This window comes from Tetranychus urticae, chromosome 1 (genome assembly GCF_039701765.1).
Source record: "Tetranychus urticae isolate SD_2017Ah chromosome 1, NJAU_TeUrti_SD_1.0, whole genome shotgun sequence".
Lineage (NCBI taxonomy): Eukaryota > Metazoa > Arthropoda > Arachnida > Trombidiformes > Tetranychidae > Tetranychus > Tetranychus urticae.
In genome coordinates, this window is record NC_142958.1 from 10121877 (window position 1) to 10142631 (window position 20755).

The 20755-nt window shown below is 31.5% G+C and overlaps 4 protein-coding genes and 1 long non-coding RNA gene across 10 annotated transcripts; 3 read left to right on the forward strand and 2 right to left on the reverse strand.

Moving 5' to 3' along the window:
- The first annotated feature begins 66 nt into the window (after nucleotides 1-66).
- On the forward strand, nucleotides 67-1422 carry LOC107370126 (RNA-binding protein NOB1). Its single transcript, XM_015938111.3, has one exon. It carries the CDS (start codon nucleotides 159-161, stop codon nucleotides 1386-1388), a length of 1230 nt encoding a protein of 409 aa, XP_015793597.1. The 5' UTR covers nucleotides 67-158; the 3' UTR covers nucleotides 1389-1422.
- Nucleotides 1423-1468: 46 nt separating this feature from the next.
- On the forward strand, nucleotides 1469-2422 carry LOC107370127 (uncharacterized). Its single transcript, XR_016198204.1, has 2 exons — nucleotides 1469-1976; nucleotides 2041-2422. It is a non-coding gene; the product is annotated as an uncharacterized LOC107370127 (long non-coding RNA).
- A 99-nt stretch (nucleotides 2423-2521) lies between these two features.
- LOC107370093 (protein CNPPD1) lies at nucleotides 2522-4001 on the reverse strand. Its single transcript, XM_015938076.3, has 2 exons — nucleotides 3611-4001; nucleotides 2522-3393 (listed from the first exon to the last, which is right to left on the reverse strand). The coding sequence occupies exons 1-2, from the start codon at nucleotides 3878-3880 to the stop codon at nucleotides 2998-3000; spliced, it is 666 nt and encodes a 221-aa protein (XP_015793562.1). The 5' UTR covers nucleotides 3881-4001; the 3' UTR covers nucleotides 2522-2997.
- A 1608-nt stretch (nucleotides 4002-5609) lies between these two features.
- PGS1 (Phosphatidylglycerophosphate synthase 1) lies at nucleotides 5610-7514 on the reverse strand. Of its 2 annotated transcripts, XM_015938074.3 has the most exons (3): nucleotides 6988-7514; nucleotides 6553-6928; nucleotides 5610-6093 (listed from the first exon to the last, which is right to left on the reverse strand). In XM_015938074.3, the coding sequence occupies exons 1-3, from the start codon at nucleotides 7114-7116 to the stop codon at nucleotides 5675-5677; spliced, it is 924 nt and encodes a 307-aa protein (XP_015793560.1). In that variant the 5' UTR covers nucleotides 7117-7514; the 3' UTR covers nucleotides 5610-5674. The 2 variants fall into 2 exon arrangements, with proteins under 2 accessions (XP_015793560.1, XP_015793559.1); XM_015938073.3 differs by having other exon boundaries at nucleotides 5610-6928.
- A 142-nt stretch (nucleotides 7515-7656) lies between these two features.
- Cbl (E3 ubiquitin-protein ligase CBL) lies at nucleotides 7657-19461 on the forward strand. Of its 5 annotated transcripts, none has more exons than XM_015938072.3 (12): nucleotides 7657-8174; nucleotides 8490-8811; nucleotides 9879-10025; nucleotides 11292-11423; nucleotides 13585-13722; nucleotides 13916-14135; nucleotides 14618-14773; nucleotides 16686-16748; nucleotides 16827-17433; nucleotides 17539-18189; nucleotides 18279-18429; nucleotides 18560-19461. In XM_015938072.3, exons 1-12 carry the CDS (start codon nucleotides 7988-7990, stop codon nucleotides 18780-18782), a joined length of 2997 nt encoding a protein of 998 aa, XP_015793558.1. In that variant the 5' UTR covers nucleotides 7657-7987; the 3' UTR covers nucleotides 18783-19461. The 5 variants fall into 5 exon arrangements, with proteins under 5 accessions (XP_015793558.1, XP_089122934.1, XP_015793557.1 ...); XM_089266808.1 differs by having other exon boundaries at nucleotides 18067-18189; XM_015938071.3 differs by having other exon boundaries at nucleotides 16827-18189.
- The last annotated feature ends 1294 nt before the right edge of the window (nucleotides 19462-20755 follow it).

Sequence of the window (20755 nt, forward strand, 5' to 3'; positions counted from 1 at the left end):
CTTAAAATACATTCCATCACAAGCAAGTGTAGGGGCCATGTGACAATTTTCAAGTCTTTTTTTCTATAACCTGTGCACTCAATGCTGGTTTAAATATAATTTAATTTTATTATTTGTTATTGTGTTTTGTTTAAATTTAAACAAATCTTAGTGTTAAAATGGAGAAAAAGTTTAAGTGGCTGATTGTTGACTCTTCTGGCTTCATCAATGGATCTGATATTCATGAACTAGCTGAAAACATTGTGACTATTCCTGAAGTTATTTATGAAATAAAAGACAAACAAACTCGTGAAAGGCTTACTTGTTTACCTTATGAAATTCAATTCCGACAAGCTGAACCAGAAGATTGTAAAGTAGTCACACAATTTAGTCGTAAAACTGGAGATTATGCAAGTTTATCAGGCGTTGATTTGAAATTAATCGCTCTAACCTATTCACTTGATAGAGAAGCCCATGGTGGTAATGTTGATCATCTCAAGACCGAACCTAAAGTCGTTGTTGCTGATCAAAGAGTCATAATTGAACAAGGTGGACCTGTAAAATTACCTGGATTTTTCAATCCAAAAAAGAATAAAGATGCAGAAGACAACAATGAAGATCACACCGAAAATGATGGTGATACGGAGTTAAACAATGGGGATGATAGCAAACAAGAAAATTTCGATGAAGATGATAAAGACAGCAATAATAGAGAAACTGAAGATAACGTTGATGAAGATGACGAGCCTGATACGTGGATAACTCCGAAGAATTTAGCAGAAGCCGAGGAAAAGATGAAAAATCTATTGTTAGAAGAAGAAAAATGTCCTGTAGCTTGTATGACATCAGATTTCGCCATACAAAATGTTCTTATTCAGATGGGCTTGAAAGTTGCCTCTGTCAAAGGTTTAATGATTAAACAAGCGCGACAATTCGTATTAAGATGTCATGCTTGCTTTAAAACAACGACAAGGATGGATAAGAAGTTTTGTCCAGCTTGTGGTAATCTTGGAACTCTTAGAAAGGTGTCTGTCATTGTTAACGATAAAGGAGAAAAGGTGATTCAGATTAACTTTAAAAAACAAATCAGTACCCGAGGTACACGTTACTCATTACCTATGCCCAAAGGAGGGAAACATTCAAACGACCCTATCCTGTTTGAAGACCAGAGGCTTCCCCAGAACAGAGCATCAAAAATGACTTATGAAGAAAAGAAGGCTTTAAATTTACAAACAATTCTCTCTGATCCTGATTATGTATGTAGATCTAACCCTTTTGCCATGAAAGATGTTTACAGTCGTGCATCTCGATTCACTAAGCAGCAAAATGTGGCCCAACATAATCGACGCAATCCTAATGAGGTTGGTCCTCCAACTGGTAACCGAAAAAAGTCTAAATCTAAAATTTAACTTAATAAAATGAATGTTTTTGTTAAACAAATAAGTGAATTGTTCAAATTACTAATAGGATACTATTTACAATGTATTTTCATCCATTCACCCTTGCAATTTAACCAAAGAGTAAAGAAGACTTCTTTACTCTTTGAATTTAACTCTTATTTAGTAGGAGAGAAAATCTTTCCTTCCGTCGAAGACAATCAAAATTGAAAACTCTAGGTAAAGATTGGATGATAATGGGCATCAAAGCTTTAAAGGACAAACTATCGAGTAATTTTAACATTCAAGATGATCCATTGTATTCTATTATTAAACGAAATAAGGTGACCAATTTTCTTTACAAGGAGATTACCTTCCTCAATCATTGTGCATCTATTTTAGGTTTCATCTCTTTTATTATCGGAATGATATCAATATTTTACGAAGCTAAAGCTCACCTTCAGATAATGGGTTTAGCGGCAATTTTTCACATCTTCGGTTCTCTCGGTTCAGAGTATTTTAAGAAAAAACGGAACCGTTACCTTCTTTTAGCTGTTGCCCTTTGTAATGTCTCATTTTTAGCTGTGGCTCAAATATTTTTAACTCTTTATATTTTAATTGGTAAGTTTAAATTTTACTTTAATTTATTGGTCAATCAAAAATCTAAAATTATAATTATTTACAGCTGATTCTGCTACCAATCCCTCTAAAAGTGATTTTAAAACTGAAACGTTTTTCCATGTTATTTTGTTTCCTTGGGTTTTATCATCAATCTTGATTGCAATTTTGTTTTTAATTTTGGTCATTTATTTGGTCACGAATGATAACTTATCTGTTGACCCAATAAATCCCGGACTAAACCAATTACCAACGGAAAGAGGAACATTTGTTACTGGATTGAGTCAACAATTCCAGCAAACATCAGTGAACTAAAGACAAATAAGGCTACGTTAAATATTTTCCATCCTGATTACGTACATAGATAATGATAATATGCAAAAATTTGAACCCTAAATTGGGCATAATTGTAAAATAAATTATTCTTGGAGAATTCATTTTAATCTTTAGTGAGCACAGAAGATCGATTTAATGTGCAAATGTTCAACTGAAGAGAAATGCTGCGCGATTATAAAACCACAATGACTTGAAATGATCAAATAGTCGAATTTTGGATGATTGTTCAATTGAACTTTAATACGCTTGTAAAATATTCAATCTTTTATTTAATCTTGGCGAAAAAGTCCATTTTCCAATTCTCAGCCTTTTTAAAGTCGAGAAGCAATTGAGATTAAATTTACAACAAAATTAGGGATTTACAATGTGCAAGTTATTAAATGTTGATCAAAATGTTTCAAATACAAATTTTGTTACACCAGTTGATCGTTAGAAAGAAATGTTAATTGATGCCCAATTCGGATTGGATGTTGATTGAAAGGGGTTTACTTAAAGGATCTTTCATAATTAAAGATTTGTTGACCGGTAAGAATGCTGTAGAATAGTTCCAACCCATGACAATTGTCATGTTCGAGTATTAGTTTAGATTATTGACTTGGGAAATGAAACATTGAAAAACATCAAATAACTTTACCCCTTTACAAGCATGGAGACAAGATGAAAAGATAAGCTATAAACACAATGATTGTCAGTTAGGTAAGCTCTGTTCGGTGGAAAGTACGCTGAGAATTATGGCTGAATATGTGAGAGAAAACACCAACATGACTTTAACCATATATTGATAGACCAATAAACAGACTTGTTTAAATTTCTCATCATATTCAAGTAGGACCATAATTTCATTGTATGTTAATCCATTCCAACATCTTTTCCTACATTCGTTTCTAATTATAGTGACTATAATGTTGACCATTGTTTCATAGAAAATCTTTTGGTGTACGAATAAGTTCCAATCAATTGCTGATAAAAATTCACGTTCCAATTGATTTATATAACGTAGTTTTAACTGAGCAATAGTGGCCCAACGATCATTTTTAATTTCTTCATCTTCTCCTTCATCAATCAGTACCTTGGATGCAGCCATCTGTAAAAATATAAAAATAAGAAATAAAATGTTAATGGTGAGCAATGCAAAAATATCAACTGGTTAGGTAAATTTTATTGTGTTAGAATTACATCCTTAACCCATCCTGAGACGCTCGTATCATGTTACGTAGTGGAACAGAGGAGGAACAAATTGTAAATGGGTTGAGATGGAGAGAAATCCTGAAATTGAAAATATAAACATAATGATGACTTACCAATGAAACTAAGAACAGGTCACAGGGCGAGACTTTCCTAAAATAATCGGGGGACTGTTGACGGACTCTTTCGATGTAAATTAAGGACAACATAAATGCATAAGGAGATACTTTAGCCTTTTTAGTTAATTTAAAAGCATAATCAAAATCAAAGACTTCCAAAGCAGTAGGAGTACATGAGTTTCTCATGGCTTTCTTGAACATCTTGAAAGACTCTTCAGTAAAAGGAATTGTTTTAACTTCAATGTTGCCTGATTTTGTCATTTTCATTAATTTAAACTTGTTTCACCTTGAATAAGGCGAAGTCACAGTTCACAAAGAAAAGAACAATTTAAAACAGAAGATATTTAATCAGAGTAATAAAACGTTGATGTGATATGAAATTTTATTTGGTAAACACTTGGAGAACTGTTTACAAGACAAAAGAAGAGGAGGAGATAGATCAACATGGAGGGAAATACAATTTTATTTTCATCATAAAAACTGGTAAAGAGGGAATGATTAATAATGGCGATTCATTTAATAAAAAATAATATAAAGAATTCATAGAGATTCAATAATTCATATTTCAAAATTGTAACAATTCATGTTTTACAAAAAGTATTGTTAGTCTAATCTTTTTCAACCATTCTTAAGCCAATGCTAGAGACAATCTTCATCAATTTTAATTATTTATTCATCCTGATGATGTAAAAATAAGTTAATATCAGTACTTGTGGAAGTCTCTATCATATATTTAATGATTGTTTCATATGAAAATCTTTTCATTAGAAAATAAATTAAAATCAATTGTTGCTGAAAATTCACATTACGATTGATTTATGTAACGTAGTTTTAATTAACACGCAGTAGCCTTTTAGTTAAAGTGTAAAAAAGTGTTTATATACAACGATGGTTAACATTACCAATTAATAATTAACAAATAACAAAGGCATTGATTGGCGTATTTATATAGAGCAACAGACGATTCGAAAAATCTTCTTAAGTTATTGATATTCTTGCAGCTTATGGAGCTTGAGGTAACTCGTTTTGATCTTCAATCAATCAATCAGACCTTTATGGTTAATCTCGAACAAATTGAGTGGATTTTCTGAGGAATTTTCAAGTACCAAGTAGATTCCAAATAAACGCATGATATCGGTTGAATAATAAAATTAACGTTGTCCGAAATCCACAGTCTTGACCCACAAGCAGTTGATTGTAAAAAGTTTAAGGATATTGTACTACAATAACAAAGAAATCCTTGCAGAATCTGATTATAAAATCCTCAAATATCACCAGTAGTTTGATGTTTTTTCTTGAATTAGTTTCTTAAATTAGGTTGGTATTTAAATATCTTTGTTTGGTTGTAAATGCGGTTATTTTGTAAGATCGGTGTAAATAAAACAATAGAATGGCTTAAAGATGGAAAACCGATATATGTTGATTATGATCACGTAATATTTGTTAAAGATGATCTAATTATTAGGGGTCCATTGAGTCACCATGATAATGGGAACTATACTTGCAATGGTAAATTAATTAAAACAATCAATATCCCATCACCAGTATCACCACCAAGTATTGCTCCAAAAATTAAGAAGAACGATCAAATCAGAAATCAAACTAACAATGTTTTATATTCATTTTTAAAGTACCAAAGTGAAAATCCATTGGTGGTTGTCCTATGCGTCGGTTTATTGGCTATCGTGCTTATGTACATATTTTCCAAAATCGCAGCAATCTATACAGAAGCGAGCATCAATTATGCTAAATACAAATTTGTCAAAAAAGGATTGGATTTGAAGAATAAAATTGAAGAATTGAAAGTCGCAAGAAAGAAAAAGCCACACTCTGTAATTACTAAAGAATCTAATCGATTTACAAGGCTGATTGAAGATGAAAAGTGGTCATTAATATTATAATGATTCGCTAAGAATTAATTCAGTAATTACTATTATCAGGTTAAATATTTCATGTTATTTCGGATCTCTGTTTCAAACAAATAAAACTATGGCTCTCAAATAGACTAAAATTTTATTTCATCTAAATTGAATTGGATAAAGTTTTATCCACTAAATATAATTAGAAAAAATTTCCTAGAGTTTTTGATAGCATTCTTGCAGTTAATGGCACTTGAGGTAATTCGTTTTGATCTTTAATCGGTGCACCAAATCTCCATAATTGAGCTCTTTCATTTTCTAGTTTATCGATTAAATTTTTATCCACGGTTGCTACCAAAAATTGCATCTCTAAATCCCTCTCAACTGATCTGCAAGCATAATTTGATGATCCAATGGTTGTAATGTATGATCCATCGTCTAAGTGCGTCCAAAAACCTTTGGCGTGAAATGTCCAGTTCTTTCTATGATAAAGTTGAAAATTAACATTTGCTGTTGATTTTTGGACAGAAGAAAGAAAGTCTCGAGACTTCTGGGTATATATTGAAGGTATCAATTTCTTGGGTCCATCAGCTCGATAGAATCCATTGACCTCCTCGGAAGCTGCAAGTATATTCAATATTGAAGAAGAGTTGGGCTGTGTTAATATATCAATATATTCTTTGGTCAAGTTGAAATATCCAGAAACCAAGTGACTAGTTTTTGAAAATTTGCGGCTTAAATTGAACAATATTCTAGTTAAATCGAAATCCTCGGTGATTTGAAGATAATTCATCTGGATGGTTGGGATGATTAATGTTTGCGTATTTTCCATTTCTAACTGACTCAATTTTTCATATCCTGCTTGGATTTTCTGAAGATTATCTTTAAAGATGGTTCCAAACTTATTGGAATCATGAAAAATAAAGTTGCGTTCGTCCTCAATCGTTAAATTACCACTACTATTAAGTTTGAAAGAAAATTTACCAACAAGGTTTACTATTTTCTCTAAATAATCACACAATTCTCTACAATTTCGTACATAGATATAGCGGTCTTGACGGTTAGTAAAATAATCCTCACTTAAATTGGCTCCAGATAAGATCACATCATCATCGCCGATATAACATTTTATGTGTTGCGTGGATAAACTTTCATTTACTGATTGGATTGGTAGAATGAAATAACGTTTAAAATAAGATCCGAATGCTGGAGATAGGAAAAAATATATGTTTGCTTTGTGAGCCAAACTCCGAAGTAAACCTTTGCTTGATGAATCCAAGTCATTCTTTTGTTTCAATCTTTGTCCTCTATTGTAATCAACCAAAATACTGACACGGAGATCTTTTGTTTCCTCCAAGCGACTATGCAATGAATTTATCAAATTTTCTTCAAGTTCACCAGTTCCAATATACAAAGATGATAGAATTACGCGTTTTTTACTTTGACTAATCAATTTCTAGAATAAAGAAAAACAGTAGCAAATTAGTAAAAAAAATACTAACAAAAATACTTTACCTGTAATTTAGAGTAAAATGTTTGAGGATTTTGCAAAATTTCGATAGAATCACTTTTGACTCGAAAATAAATCAATCCTTTATCACAAGTTTTACTATAACAACAAGCCAATTGTTTCAATCTATTCATTGTGGGGGAGGAAAGTAGCAGGCAGTATAATAATATTTCATAAATATTATACAATCTCGATAAAGAGACGTTCCTCAACTTAAATTTTGTTGATCAATGGATACGGATTGTTCATGATTTATAAACATTCATAGGTAATTTTGCTAAATAAGCAATTGATTAGAGCAATACATTTTACTCTTGTTCTGTATTCACTTAATGATAATCAAATTAGGTTGGTTAAAAATCACAAGAGTTTCACAGAAAGACATTTACATAATTTTCGTAATTTGAAGATCCACTTTAAATTGTATAAATAATTAAAACGTGAAAGTTGAGCAAAAAATTGGATGCAAATGCGATTCCATGGAAACAGGCTTTAAAGCTGAAAGTAGCACCACCTTCGGCCAGCTGATTCAAGCTTCATAATGTTTTAATAATTGAACCAAAGATGGTGTTAATGATGTCTTGTTTAATCAAAATTTAGTTAATCTTTAGCCAATTAAATTTAGTTGATATTTTGTCTTCATTTGGTCAATTTTTATACAGTCATTAGTTGTCTGAATAACCATGAATGTTACAAATTATCCATCTTTATTTATATTGATCATCTGTCTCCAACCGGTTTGTGTATATCAAAAAGACTGTTGTTACAATTCTTTGTAACTGTTTATGTCTCTCATCTTTCATTTCATGTTATTTAATTATTTTACTCTTTTATTGCTGATCAATACTTTGTTTTGGTGACCCTTTTCTGCCATTATTTAATTTCTCTTAATATAAATTCACCATCGATCTACCGATTCACCTTGTTTTAAATTGTGTTCTGCTAACTGTTTGACTGACAAACATTGTCAACATCTCTTGACTGTATGTGTACCATTAGCTTGGTATGACCTCTCTTCTTAATAAAATTCAGGGAGCCTTCTCTGAGGCCATATCACAATCACCCAAATTGGTCATAGATAAAAGGACGGTTGAGAAAACATGGAAATTAATGAACAAGGTTGTTAAATTGTGTAACAATCCTAAAATTATTCTCAAAAATTCACCTCCATTTATATTGGATATACTTCCAGGTAGAGTATCTATTATTTACATACATTTTGCTCTTTCTCCTGATTCTCTCTTCTTCCAATCTTCAACCACTCTAATCAACTGATCTTGTTACTATTATTCTCTCCTGGTCTGTCTTTCATTTTGCAGTTAATTTCATGTTGAATGTCCTTTTCATTCATAATAATCTCATGTTTCTCCTCTCACCCAAAACATTCTAGCTATATCTCTTTGCCATTACCATCAAGTCTTTATCTCTTCTCTCTTTATTCTCATTTCTCCTTACCTTTTATATTTCAATCTATTCATTGTATGTTTTTTTTCTATTCTTCTCACAGATACATACCAACATCTTAGATTAATTTACAATAAGTACGAGGATCGGATGAATTATTTAAATGAAAATGAATATTTCAGAGTATATATCGATAATCTAAATAAAAAGTGCAAAGAAACAATTAGATTATTCAAGGAAGGGAAAGATGCAATGTTTGATGAAACTGGTCCATGTCGCAGGAATTTAACTAAACAAAGTTTAGTATTTAGTCACATGTTGTCAGAATTGAAAGCAATTTTTCCTGATGGACTTTTTGCCGGATCAAATTATCGTATAACCAAATCCGATGCTGCTGAATTTTGGAAAAATCATTTCGGTGATAGGTAAGCAATCAAAGATTCCGTCATTTTGTTTACGCACACTTTACAAGATTTAAATCTTGATCAAAAGATATATAAATATATATCTATTAATAGTTATTGCTACAACACAACAACTGGAAATCCTGATTTACTCAAAAATTTCATTTCTTTTTTCCTTCCTACTGTGTTACACATTTTTACATCAACTACACTCATACTCAGGACATTTCAACAGCTCTATTTACAACCGTGTACCTTGACTACCATTATCTGGTCAATTACATCAGTAATGACGGTCAAAAACAGTTAATAGCCAAACAAAACATAGTTTTGAAAAAAAATTAAAACTTTAGTCGCACGTCATCTCACCATTAGCATCATTAATACATCATCAATATCTTTCACTTTCATCTTTAACAATTAGTTTTGCTTGACAAATACCTACCACTTTGCCTCTTTAATTCACAAGTAAAACATACCTTATCCCTCAAGAGGATAATTGGTTTAGCATTTTTTGTGCATTTATCTCTATACTTTTGACCGTCATTCAAACAATTTTGTATCAATCAGTTGCTCTACAAACTGATTACTTGATTACAATCAAGCAGCAAAAAAAAGAGAAGCAAAAAGACATTTTTCAACTTCCGTTGATCTTTGTCTTCTTTCCCACTACATTCCTATTTAAATATTTAAAGATATTCTCTCTCTCTCTCCCTTTCTTCCTTTCTTCTTCTTCTTCCTCTTTCTTTCGTCAACATTGTAAGTCCTCTGAAAATCCGGTTGCAGTCATATAGTGTTCATTTCCGGCGAAAGTTTCTTCGAAACGAGATAAATTCTGCTCATTTCAATATGTCTATTTGTATTCATCACTTTGTGTGATTTACTTGATCTCGATCCGTCATTTGTTGAAAAGGGTTGTTCATACATATGTGTCTATCACAATAATTAGTATCATCTTATTTCCCCTTTTCACTAAACTCGCCATAATTCCAGTTTTCTCTCAACTCTTTTCCTTCCATATTTTGAACACTCATTGTTTATCCAAATACTAATTGACAAACAATTTCTTTCTGTTTAACCCTTTTCAGAACAATTGTCCCATGGAGAATCTTTCGTCAAACTTTACACCAAGAACATCCAATTGGATCAGGATTAGAAGCCATGGCTCTTAAATCAACAATAGACTTAACATGTAATGATTACATATCTAATTTTGAATTTGACGTATTTACCAGGTAATCAATTTTTCTCTCTAAGATGAAAACTGAATGAAAAGGCGTGAAAAATTTCCAACTGTCAACACATGATTATCTTTCAATCATTACTCGGCCAAAACAACAACTTAAAGAAACAAAAAAGACATTCCTTTACCCTTTACACTCAACTATCCCAATTATTTGGTCAACACATGAAAGACAATGAGCCAAAAAAGAAACAGCATGACACTTGAGCTCAACAAATTTTGGTGACTTTTCACTGAATCAGTCTTTTCATGCTTTTTTTCTGCTGATTACTGTGTATTTCAGTAGGCGTTAGCCCAACTCTGTAGGTTTGCAGCAAAAAAATACGGTCTGTCAGTGTTAAAATTAATTTTATTGAGTTTGTTTGAAGCTCACGCTCTATGTTTGGCTTTAACCAACAACCGGACGTACTCAACTTGAATTAATATACTTTGCTTGTTATGCATATATCTGTCCTCTTGGGAGACTGAGAGGGTGGAGAACGGAAGATCTTTCCCCTTCTCTCTCTCTCTCTCTCTGTCTCTCTGTTTGTCATTCATAACGGTGGACAAAAATTCATGATATAACCTTGAGCTTGATACGGCAAAACTATTTACGCAATGATTGCTTTCAAATGTTTCACTGTGAATCAGATTTTCATCAGCTTCTCAGGAATATCACTCATTCTTTAGCTTCAATCAATCATCTGATCAACAGCAAACTAATTAATTTAACTGTTCTCTCAATTTCCGGATAAATTGAACGATGCTGCTTTTTTATTGCTCCTTTCACTATGTTACTGCCAACATTATTCATACTAAATCTAAATACCAAATCAAAGTTAATGAATTTCATCCAGGTTAATCAACTCATTGGATTAGCTAGTTTATTGATTTCCATCCATTTCTCCCTATTTAACCATTCATCTAACCACATGTTGTTCCCTTGACAAAACTACAATCAATTAATTCACATTTTTTTGCTTCCAAATTTCCATTCACTTATTTTCATCCTTTTTTATGTTGTCCAGTTGATTTACTTTCTCTACCCTGAGTATCATGTTAGCTGAAATTACAGAGAGCTCATTTTGCCACAATTGTTTCATAATTGAACTAATGAATGAGGATTGATAACAATTTAAAGCCTCCTTCAACAATTGTAGCCCTTGATTGTAAACTTACAAGTATATCAGAAAATTGTTTTCTTTTAAAAAAATTGATTGAAAGATTGTCATTGTTATTATTATTGCAATTTAATAATCATCTTGATTTGTTATTACAGATTATTCCAACCTTGGTCTACGCTCCTTCGCAATTGGCAGATCTTAGCTGTCACTCATCCTGGTTATGTTGCTTTTTTAACCTACGATGAAGTCAAAGCTCGCCTTCAAAAATATATCAACAAACCAGGGAGGTAAGGATACTTGCACCACTTACTTAACCTTATTTCAACTTTCACTTTGGCCTCATCTAAACACTTTAAAATTGAACCTCTTGATGCCATTTCATTATCACTTTCCCACATTAATCACGAGTAAATTAATTGTTTCCCCTCCAATCATAACCCTTTCTTATCTCCAATCCCTTGAGTTTTGATTCATAAAATTGATCGGTTGCACATTTTACCAGTAAAACAAAACCTGACAATGTTTATCCAAAAACTGAAAATTTTTCCCATTTTTCATCTTTTCAAAGCTTTACTCATTGCATGATTTTTTTCTTAACTTGACTCTATTGTGCTGTCAATAAGCTTTCAGACCGAAAATTCTTGCGCTTTATCACTGGATAATGTAAAAGGGTAAAAAGTAGATTAGGTTTCATTTCAAATTTTGACCTTTAAACGCTAGCAGAGCAATGATAATTTGGCTTCAACATTAATAACGCACATTGTTTAGGAATCACAGTACCATTTATCCATCACTGATTCCTATTTTTTAAGGCTATTGTTCAATTGTTTACCAATTAACTGCTATTTAGTTGGCATCAACATGAGCCATTTCAATCAACAGAATCGTTGTTGATCCAAACTCATTAAACCCAATGTCTAACAAGTTTAAGAGCCGTATAACCTAAACTCATCACTGTAACCCAAAAAATTATTTATCTTTTTCGTTAACTTCATCTAATACTCGACAATCCTTGATGTATTAATGGCATAATCCTTATGCATTAGTATTCCAGTATTGCTATCAATTTCATTCATTTTTTTCTGTTCACATTCTTCATCCACATCATGAATGATAAAATGTCATTAATCTTAATTAACCGTTTTTTTCTCATTGACATTTCTCTTTTGATGCAATCCAATGATCATGAATAAATACCGGTTAGAAATAATGAATTATTTCTTAAATCAAATTGAAAAATCAATATCTAGATATTGAAAGTTTATTTTGTGACAGTTTTACTATTTACCATGATTTAGTCGTAAATTTTCACTGTTTACATTCAGAAATAGAAATGAAGATTGCAAGATTGTTTAGCTCTTCTGAACTCTTATTTCAAAAATAACTCATGAAAAGTAATCATTGAAAAAGGTTTTATTTTTCATCCTTCTTTAACCATGAAATAGTGAAACTAACAAAATTATTCATTCATTAGATTACAATTTGAGCAGACTTGAACAATTGAAGATTAAATTAGCAATTTCAATGATTGATTCCTTAACCTGTTGATTATATTTTATGATTAGTTGATCGTAAAAAATTGAATCAACAAAAATAACCTCAATTGCTCAGTTGGCTATTTACACTAACAATTTGACAGATTGTTCAGGAAATTTGTTCCCAATATCATGAAAATGAACATCAGCCTTCCTCTGATTTTATTGTTGGGATCAAATTCATTTTGGCCTCTTTTATCATTATTATCATAATTCAACTTCTATACAATCATAACTTAACACTTTCTTAACCTTACAAAATTGCCTCGTTTTATCATTAATCAATCCCACTGTTTTTAATTAATAATACCTGATTAATTTTGTTGCAGGCAAAATATTTAATCAGATATAATTAAGATAACCCAACTTTATATTGTTAGCTTTTCCTAAATTTTATGCTTTTTTGATATTTATTTTTCAATCAAAATCTATTCAAAATTGCTTTGAAATATGTTCACTTTTATGGTTAAGAATCTCTCTTATTGTTGATTTGAATAATATAATTGTCTTTGTTGCAATTTAATCAAATTTTGATATTTTTCCAGTTAATGGCTAAGCATTTTAATGTTATAAATATTTTTATTTCATCCCTGACCATTAACCTTGACCTGCTTCAGGCAATGAAATTATCATTATTATTATTAAATGAACTACCATTTAATCATTATTTTTTTACCTCTAATAGTTATCTCTTTCTGTGTGTTCCCATGAAATTAACTCAGTTTAATAATGCATGTTGAATTTTACCAAACTCATTCAACTGATACTTTCATTTCCATGTTTCACTTCGCACTTTAACTTCATTTCTTATATCCTATTGTTGTCAATCAAATCAAGGCTAAAATAGATTTTTTATAATTGATTTAATCTAATTGCTAATAATACTTTTCCTTTTCTCTATTTACACTTTTAGCTACGTTTTTCGTCTAAGCTGTACAAGATTAGGACAATGGGCAATCGGATATGTAACTCCAGAAGGAAATATATTGCAAACCATTCCTCAGAATAAATCACTTTGTCAAGCTTTATTAGATGGTTATCGGGAAGGATTGTAAGTTGAAGATTCATTGGTTTATTAAACCAACTTTGATTACTTCCATGGCATTTCCACATTCCTCAATTTTTCAGTCTTTTATCAAATTGCTGAAAATCTTATTTGATGAAAGTTGAAAGTCAATTGGAAGTAATCTTAGAGTTTAATTTTTGACAATTTTAATTGTTATTTATTCATTTTTGTCTTTTAGTTATCTCTATCCTGATGGACGAAATGTCAATCCTGATTTAAGTTGGGCTGTGCAAGCAACTCCGGAAGATCATATCCGAGTAACCCAGGAACAATACGAACTCTATTGTGAAATGGGATCCACTTTTCAATTGTGCAAAATTTGTGCAGAAAATAACAAGGATATTCGAATTGAACCTTGTGGCCATTTATTATGTACACCTTGTCTAACATCCTGGCAGGTAAAATAACATAATAATTGGATATTAATAATTGAAAAATAGTAGCTCATGTAAAATGATACAAAACAAAAATGGAAAGATGACGTTCAAAGTGTTTAACCAAAGCAATTCAAAGTCAAACAAAGCAAAGAAAAAATAATTCAATTTGAATTAATTATTTTGGATAATTTTACAAACACAAATTCAGCTTCAGTTGAAAGATTATGAAAGTGTTTGAAAATTTAAAAAATGAACTTCCATCACAATGTATTGAGTCGCTATTCATACATGTATTACTTTTGATATAAGCTTTTGTTATCTGTGAAATGCTTTTGGTTAATTATGGCTAACCAAATTTGAATGATCACTTACATTAGAAAGTAATTTTTGATAACGATATTGTCAACATTTTGAACCGGTCAAGCTTTTGAATGATTTTACTTTCAAATTTTGTAAAATTTTACCTTCAATCATTTAAAATATTTTCTGGTTTCTACTTTTAGGATTCAGAAGGACAAGGTTGCCCTTTTTGTCGAGCTGAAATTAAAGGAACTGAGCTTATTGTGGTTGATCCATTTGATCCAAATCCTAGGTCAGCCACCAAAGAAGCCAATCGTGATCAGAATCTAGTTGATATTGAAGAGGATGAAAATTTTGAGGTAAGTTTCAATTTCCTTATCAATAGATTGAAAGAAAAGAAGTGGTTTGAATTAAGAAGAGATGATCATGAAAAATGATTTTCATATTAGATTTATTTGGTCAATGTTATCAACAAGCCTACTAACAAACTAACCTGAATATTTGTTAAACTTTACTAATCATCTGGTAAATTAATTATTATATAATACATTTTATCTGAAATGCTGTGCTTGAAATACAAAAATATTTCCCTTCAGTTTACCCGCTAACTTACCTTTTTTATTGCCTTTTCCCTTTTAATTAGAGCACCTGCAAATGCACGTACCCTTTCTTGCCTTGTGTTAATTAATGAATGCATCTGTTAATTACCTCACCTTATTATTTTATAATTTCACCTTATATTTTCATTTTGGCTTCCCTTTTGGCTTCAGAAAAAATATGTCTCCTCATACTTGAGGTTTACACTCGAGAAAAACCGAATCAAGATGAATTAGATGCAAAAATGAACTCTTCTTTAACGGCAAGAGACATCGGAGAAACATGGATTGATGGTTGAGGCGATGAGCACAATTAATAGACGAAAATGTTTAACCTCAAATAACACTTACATCCAACACCAAGTAAACCGCTGAAATAATTTTATTAATTGATAGAGATGACTCTTGATAAATTGTAGATTTAAGAAACCAAATCCAGGTCAATGGAAGCTCACTTTTGGCCAAATGTTATCAAAAATTTATAAGCTTGATACACAATATCAACGGACAAAGTACGACATCATCAGCCGTTGAAATAATAATTGAAAGGATTCATCGATACGATAACACAAATGATTGAAAAACCAATGAATGATTAATATTTTGCACAAGCAAATACACAATTTACATCCATGTAGATATATTTATTGAATTGCCACTGAAAATGGAACCTGCTCTGCCCCTTAAATCCCAATTTTTTTACCCTCTACTTTACCCCACCTCTCTATACTTCCCTCTATTTCCCACCGTCACCATCAATCTTGCTCTTCAACGAGTAAACAAAATGGTAATTTATAATTTTTGTTTCAAACAAATACTCAATCGAGCCAAAACTCATAATTATGGTCACTGTTATGTACCGTTTGATATTGTTTATTGTATCATGATGTATCCTGGTTATTAATTGTCAATTGTAATTGTTTCTCTCTTTCAGTCCTCAATCTTTCTCTTCTCTCTTTTTTCCGTCTTTTTCTTTGTCTATTTGCTATTTGCTTTGCTTCCTTGTTTCTTAATTTAACAAACATTCACTTTGCTTGGCTCATAGTTGATAAACAATTAAAACTCTCATTATATGTTATATGATAATGCATACTCATACAAATCAAACATAAACTAAGTCGTAAATGTTATTTTTAACCAAGCAACGCCAATATCATCTTCCTGAGCCTCTTCATTTCAACATATTTCACCATATTTTCATCTCTAAGATTCCTGTTTTTGAACATCATTGACCTGAAAATTTGTTACATTATATTCATGTAAATCTGATTCACCTTAAATTTTTTAATAGCAACACCTCCATAAGTTTTCATTGAAAGCCTCTATAATAATCACAAGATGGCAAAATTCAAAGCTCTCAGACTCCGTTAGGAATTTAATTCAGTATTTTATTATAACTGCCATTATCAGAAGCTTTATAATTATGTATCTTTCATCTTTTGATGTAAAATGACAAGCAGCAGTGTGTTTACATTGCAAGACTTTTGTCACTATAATGTAAATTATTAAGATAACTTGGTCTGTAAATAGAAATCAGAATGGCGAGAAAAGTTTCAATTTTCATGGTGTAAAAGCATTGTTTATCATTATCTTTCTAAATTTATTTTTTATCAAGCCAATAATTATCTTAATTTTCCGTTTCCTTTTCTCAATTTTTCAACCAATCTTATGATAGGATCCAAATGCATGGATATCATCATTAGAGCCTTGTAATCGTCTAAGTGAAAAGACCAATAAAGTAAGAATTTCAATATTGGCTATTAAATTAATGCTGTAGTTAATTTGGAATACTAATGTTTAATTTTGTTTATTACAGGTTGAACGATCTCCAATCAATTCACCACATGCATCACCAAAAAACCGTCGCAAACCAGAGATGGCTCCACTTTTATTGCAATGTCAACCGTCTATTAACATATTACCTAATCAGCAAGCCTCATTGGCTTCTGTAACTTGTACATCATTAACAATATGCACATCATCTGTATCAACAACTCAATCAACTTCACAAACAACAACTGTGCAATCATCGTCCACAATCCCACCGCCGATCCCACCTCGACGTGTATCTCCAACAAATACTCCTAGTCAATCACCAACCTCATCTCCTTTACACCACATTTCTGGTTACTCTAGTTCCTGTACACTGAAACCGTCATCAACCAATCTTTCACCACTGATCCCAATCAGTCCACCCAACTCTAATAGGCAACAAGTTTCCCTCAGTGGTTTAACATCTACTTCAATCAACTTAACAACTTCAAATGAAACCCTTATCGATTCAATTTCACCCTTGCCCAATGGCTCTACAAATATCTCTATTCCAACTGGCAACTTGATCACTATTAAGAGTGAAACATCCCTACTTAGCACTGTTTCACCTTTAACCAGAAAAGACAGCCGGCCTAATAAGATCCATCCTGGTGAGAATCACCACCGATCTCCATGTAGACCAACAACCAGTTTACCCTCTTCTTCACCTTCTTTATCATCGTCTTCTTCTGTAACCTCTTCTATATCTTCCCTAGTATCACCGTCTAATCGAGGAATCGGAGTAAGTCCATTAATATGTCCTAGTACTGGATCTACGACGACGACAATAAATATACCCTCTATAAACAATACAACCAGCAATCAAAATTCTTGTAAAACCAATTTAATAGGACAGCAAACTCTACTTTCATCAACAATTCCATCTCTGATGACCTCAACTTCACCTTCATCATCTAAACTCTTGCTAAACATTGATGAGTCTAATTCTTCTATTTCTTCCATAAGTCCTGTTGGTCCAACAATTGATAGAGTCAAATCACCTAAACCTACTCCAGTTAATACACAACAATCCACACTAAATAATTCTAAAAATATTTTCAATTCTCTTGACGATTCTCATTCTCACATCATTTCCCAACACCATCGCTCACCTATTCACCCACAAAACGTAACCCAATCAGCTACAACACATTTATCAACAGTCAAGTCAGATAATCATTGTCAAGTCTCTAGTGAAATTGATCTCTTTGATTTTGGTTCCCATAATTCTCAACCATTGACAGCACAATCAACAAGCTCTTCATCATCATTAGCCTCATCAAACTCTGCCTCAACTGCAAAACATGATGATCTTTCTAATTTAAATCTTAATAATGAACCTGACTATGCTAATACGGATCTCAGAGGTAGATTTTTTTTCTAATAACAATAATTATACTATTTATTTAGAAATCTGATGAACTAATTTTTGATTTATTTTATTCATATTTCGAAGGACCATCCGAAAGGACACCAAAAGATCTACTTAGAGTGCAATCATTGACATCAACATCATCCTCTAGTGTGTCAAACCTCCACTCAATTACACCTTCATCGTCATCGTCATCTCTATTCAATACAAATTCATTCTCACATTCAGTTAGAAAGTAACTAAATTCAATATTAATGTAGTTAATTTATGTCCATGCATCCTAATAGCTATACAGAAATTTTATGTGATAATCTTTTCTGACAATCTTTCTAATAATTCTCCATCGTTCTTTTTTAATATTTCAGGTCCAAATCAACTTCTGCCAAATATGCCCTAGGAACCAGTTTATCTGACAACAAAGAGAATGAAGCTAAAGCAAGTTATGAAAATCTGCAAATGGATTACATCGCTATCTTAACAGGTGAAGGCTACTCTAATCAGTCTGTGATTCGTGCTTTGGGAATCGCCAAAAATAATCTTGAAATGGCTCGAGAAATTTTACACGAATTTGCATCGAAACGTAAATAATTATACAATTAACCTTAAATCATTATACTTTCAAAAAGAACATCATTCTAAAGTATTTATTAACCAATCTGATGCAAAAACACTACAACTTTCCAGCTTTAAATTTTTATTCATTTCCAGCGAAGCGAGCTAATTTATTTAATTATATTTTAACCAAAAAGTCATTCCTTTTCAAAGGATAAAAATTATACAAAATATCAGCCAAAGAAATTGAATTGTAATTCAACAAATCTATCTTCGCACATCTTGACACAGAAACATATTTGGGAATAAGATCGAAATGTAAATATTTCTTGACAATTGAATGCTGGTTATTCATCATGAACAAATTCAAGCAAATCGTTTACATTCTGATCTCATTTCGAAGAGTTTTGCTATGTCAAGATGCGGGGAAAGAGACACATTTTCTTTCGCTGTATATCGATGAGCGAAATAGAGACTTAATCTTGATTCCCTCTTCAATCAAGGCAATTTCACACATTTCTCATTTCTTGTCTGCTTCACTCTGACCTTTCTTTCATTTTTTTAAGACAACAAAACTAACTCTAAGCAGATGCTCATATCATAATTTAAATTATTATGATGACAAATTAATTATAACAATAAATTTTCACCTTGTGTGTTCCTTTCATGTAATAATTAAAAATAAATTGCACACATAAACATTTATCTCTTTAAACATCCGTAATCGTTTCATTTTTCCAACTTGTTGAATTCACTGAATTCATATGGTCCATCTCACTAATAATCTCAAGTTGCCTTTTCAGAATTTATTTTATTCTATTACCCTGATGTAATTGTAATCAGTTGATTTTCATAAAAAAAAACATGAATTCTGATGTGATAAAGTATCCAGGTAAACCGTTGGGCTACAAGAACATTATCAGACGATAAATATGGATGAATGGCATTGACTAAGAAAGTGATTACCGATTGAGCACAATTAGGTTCAGAGTTCAGCGTAACCAGCGGGCATTTAGTCCAACTATACTTCAAGCTTGGATAAATGGCCAATCCATGATTTTGTTCTAATCTTTTCGTCAAAAGATGGAAATTTCAGCTCTGGCTTGAACTCTTTTAACATCTAAAACGTAATGTACGTCATAAAGAATAAATCTCATCTAATTCATGTAAGTATTTCAATCTAATCACACAACTAACAGCACTAAAGTATTTTACAAAGGTATCTTTATTATGAGTTGTCCTTACTCCTTTTGTGCTAAATTAAACTGATCATTGTAACTCCTTGCTAAGTTTACTAAATTAGGAAGATTTAAAATGTAACTACAAATTTCTTTTTTTTATTCATTACAGATTTCATTATCTCATCTCGATAGGAAGTTTTGAGGCCACTAAAGATGGAATGGAAAAGATTACCATTTAAATAAGACTGACCAGTGATTGAAGTAATTGAAACAAGCTTGGCTGAACTGAAACTGGAAAAGATCAAAGGACCGGTAGATGAATAGAACGCACAACCATTTAATAACGGATTTAACACCGGATCACCAATAATAAGAGCAAAAATATTAATAAAAAGACGTATTCAATAAAAGATTTGAAAACAGAATTGAACGTTATTCTGAATCATAGGAATGCTCGATGGTTCATGGCTACTACGAGTGATACGAAAACATTAAAAATACAAAGAATGAAGTTTCGCCAGAATCATCAACATGATTGTGACTATTCTTATTATTTCTACATTTCTGTAATTTGGGTTGAAATACTTCATAGCTACATGGTAACAGTAGCTGTATTGTTTGATTGTTGATGTTGAACTGCATCCTGGACACGGTGTCTATGGATAAATGTTGAATGAACCAAAACATCAACAAACAAGAGGATTAATAATGTCTGAAATTATTAATATTATTTCTTTATTATCGTAAAATTATTAATTTCTTTACTTAATTTTAGTTTATTTATCATTCAGAATTGAGTTTTATTGTTGTGTGTTGCTCCTTGTTATT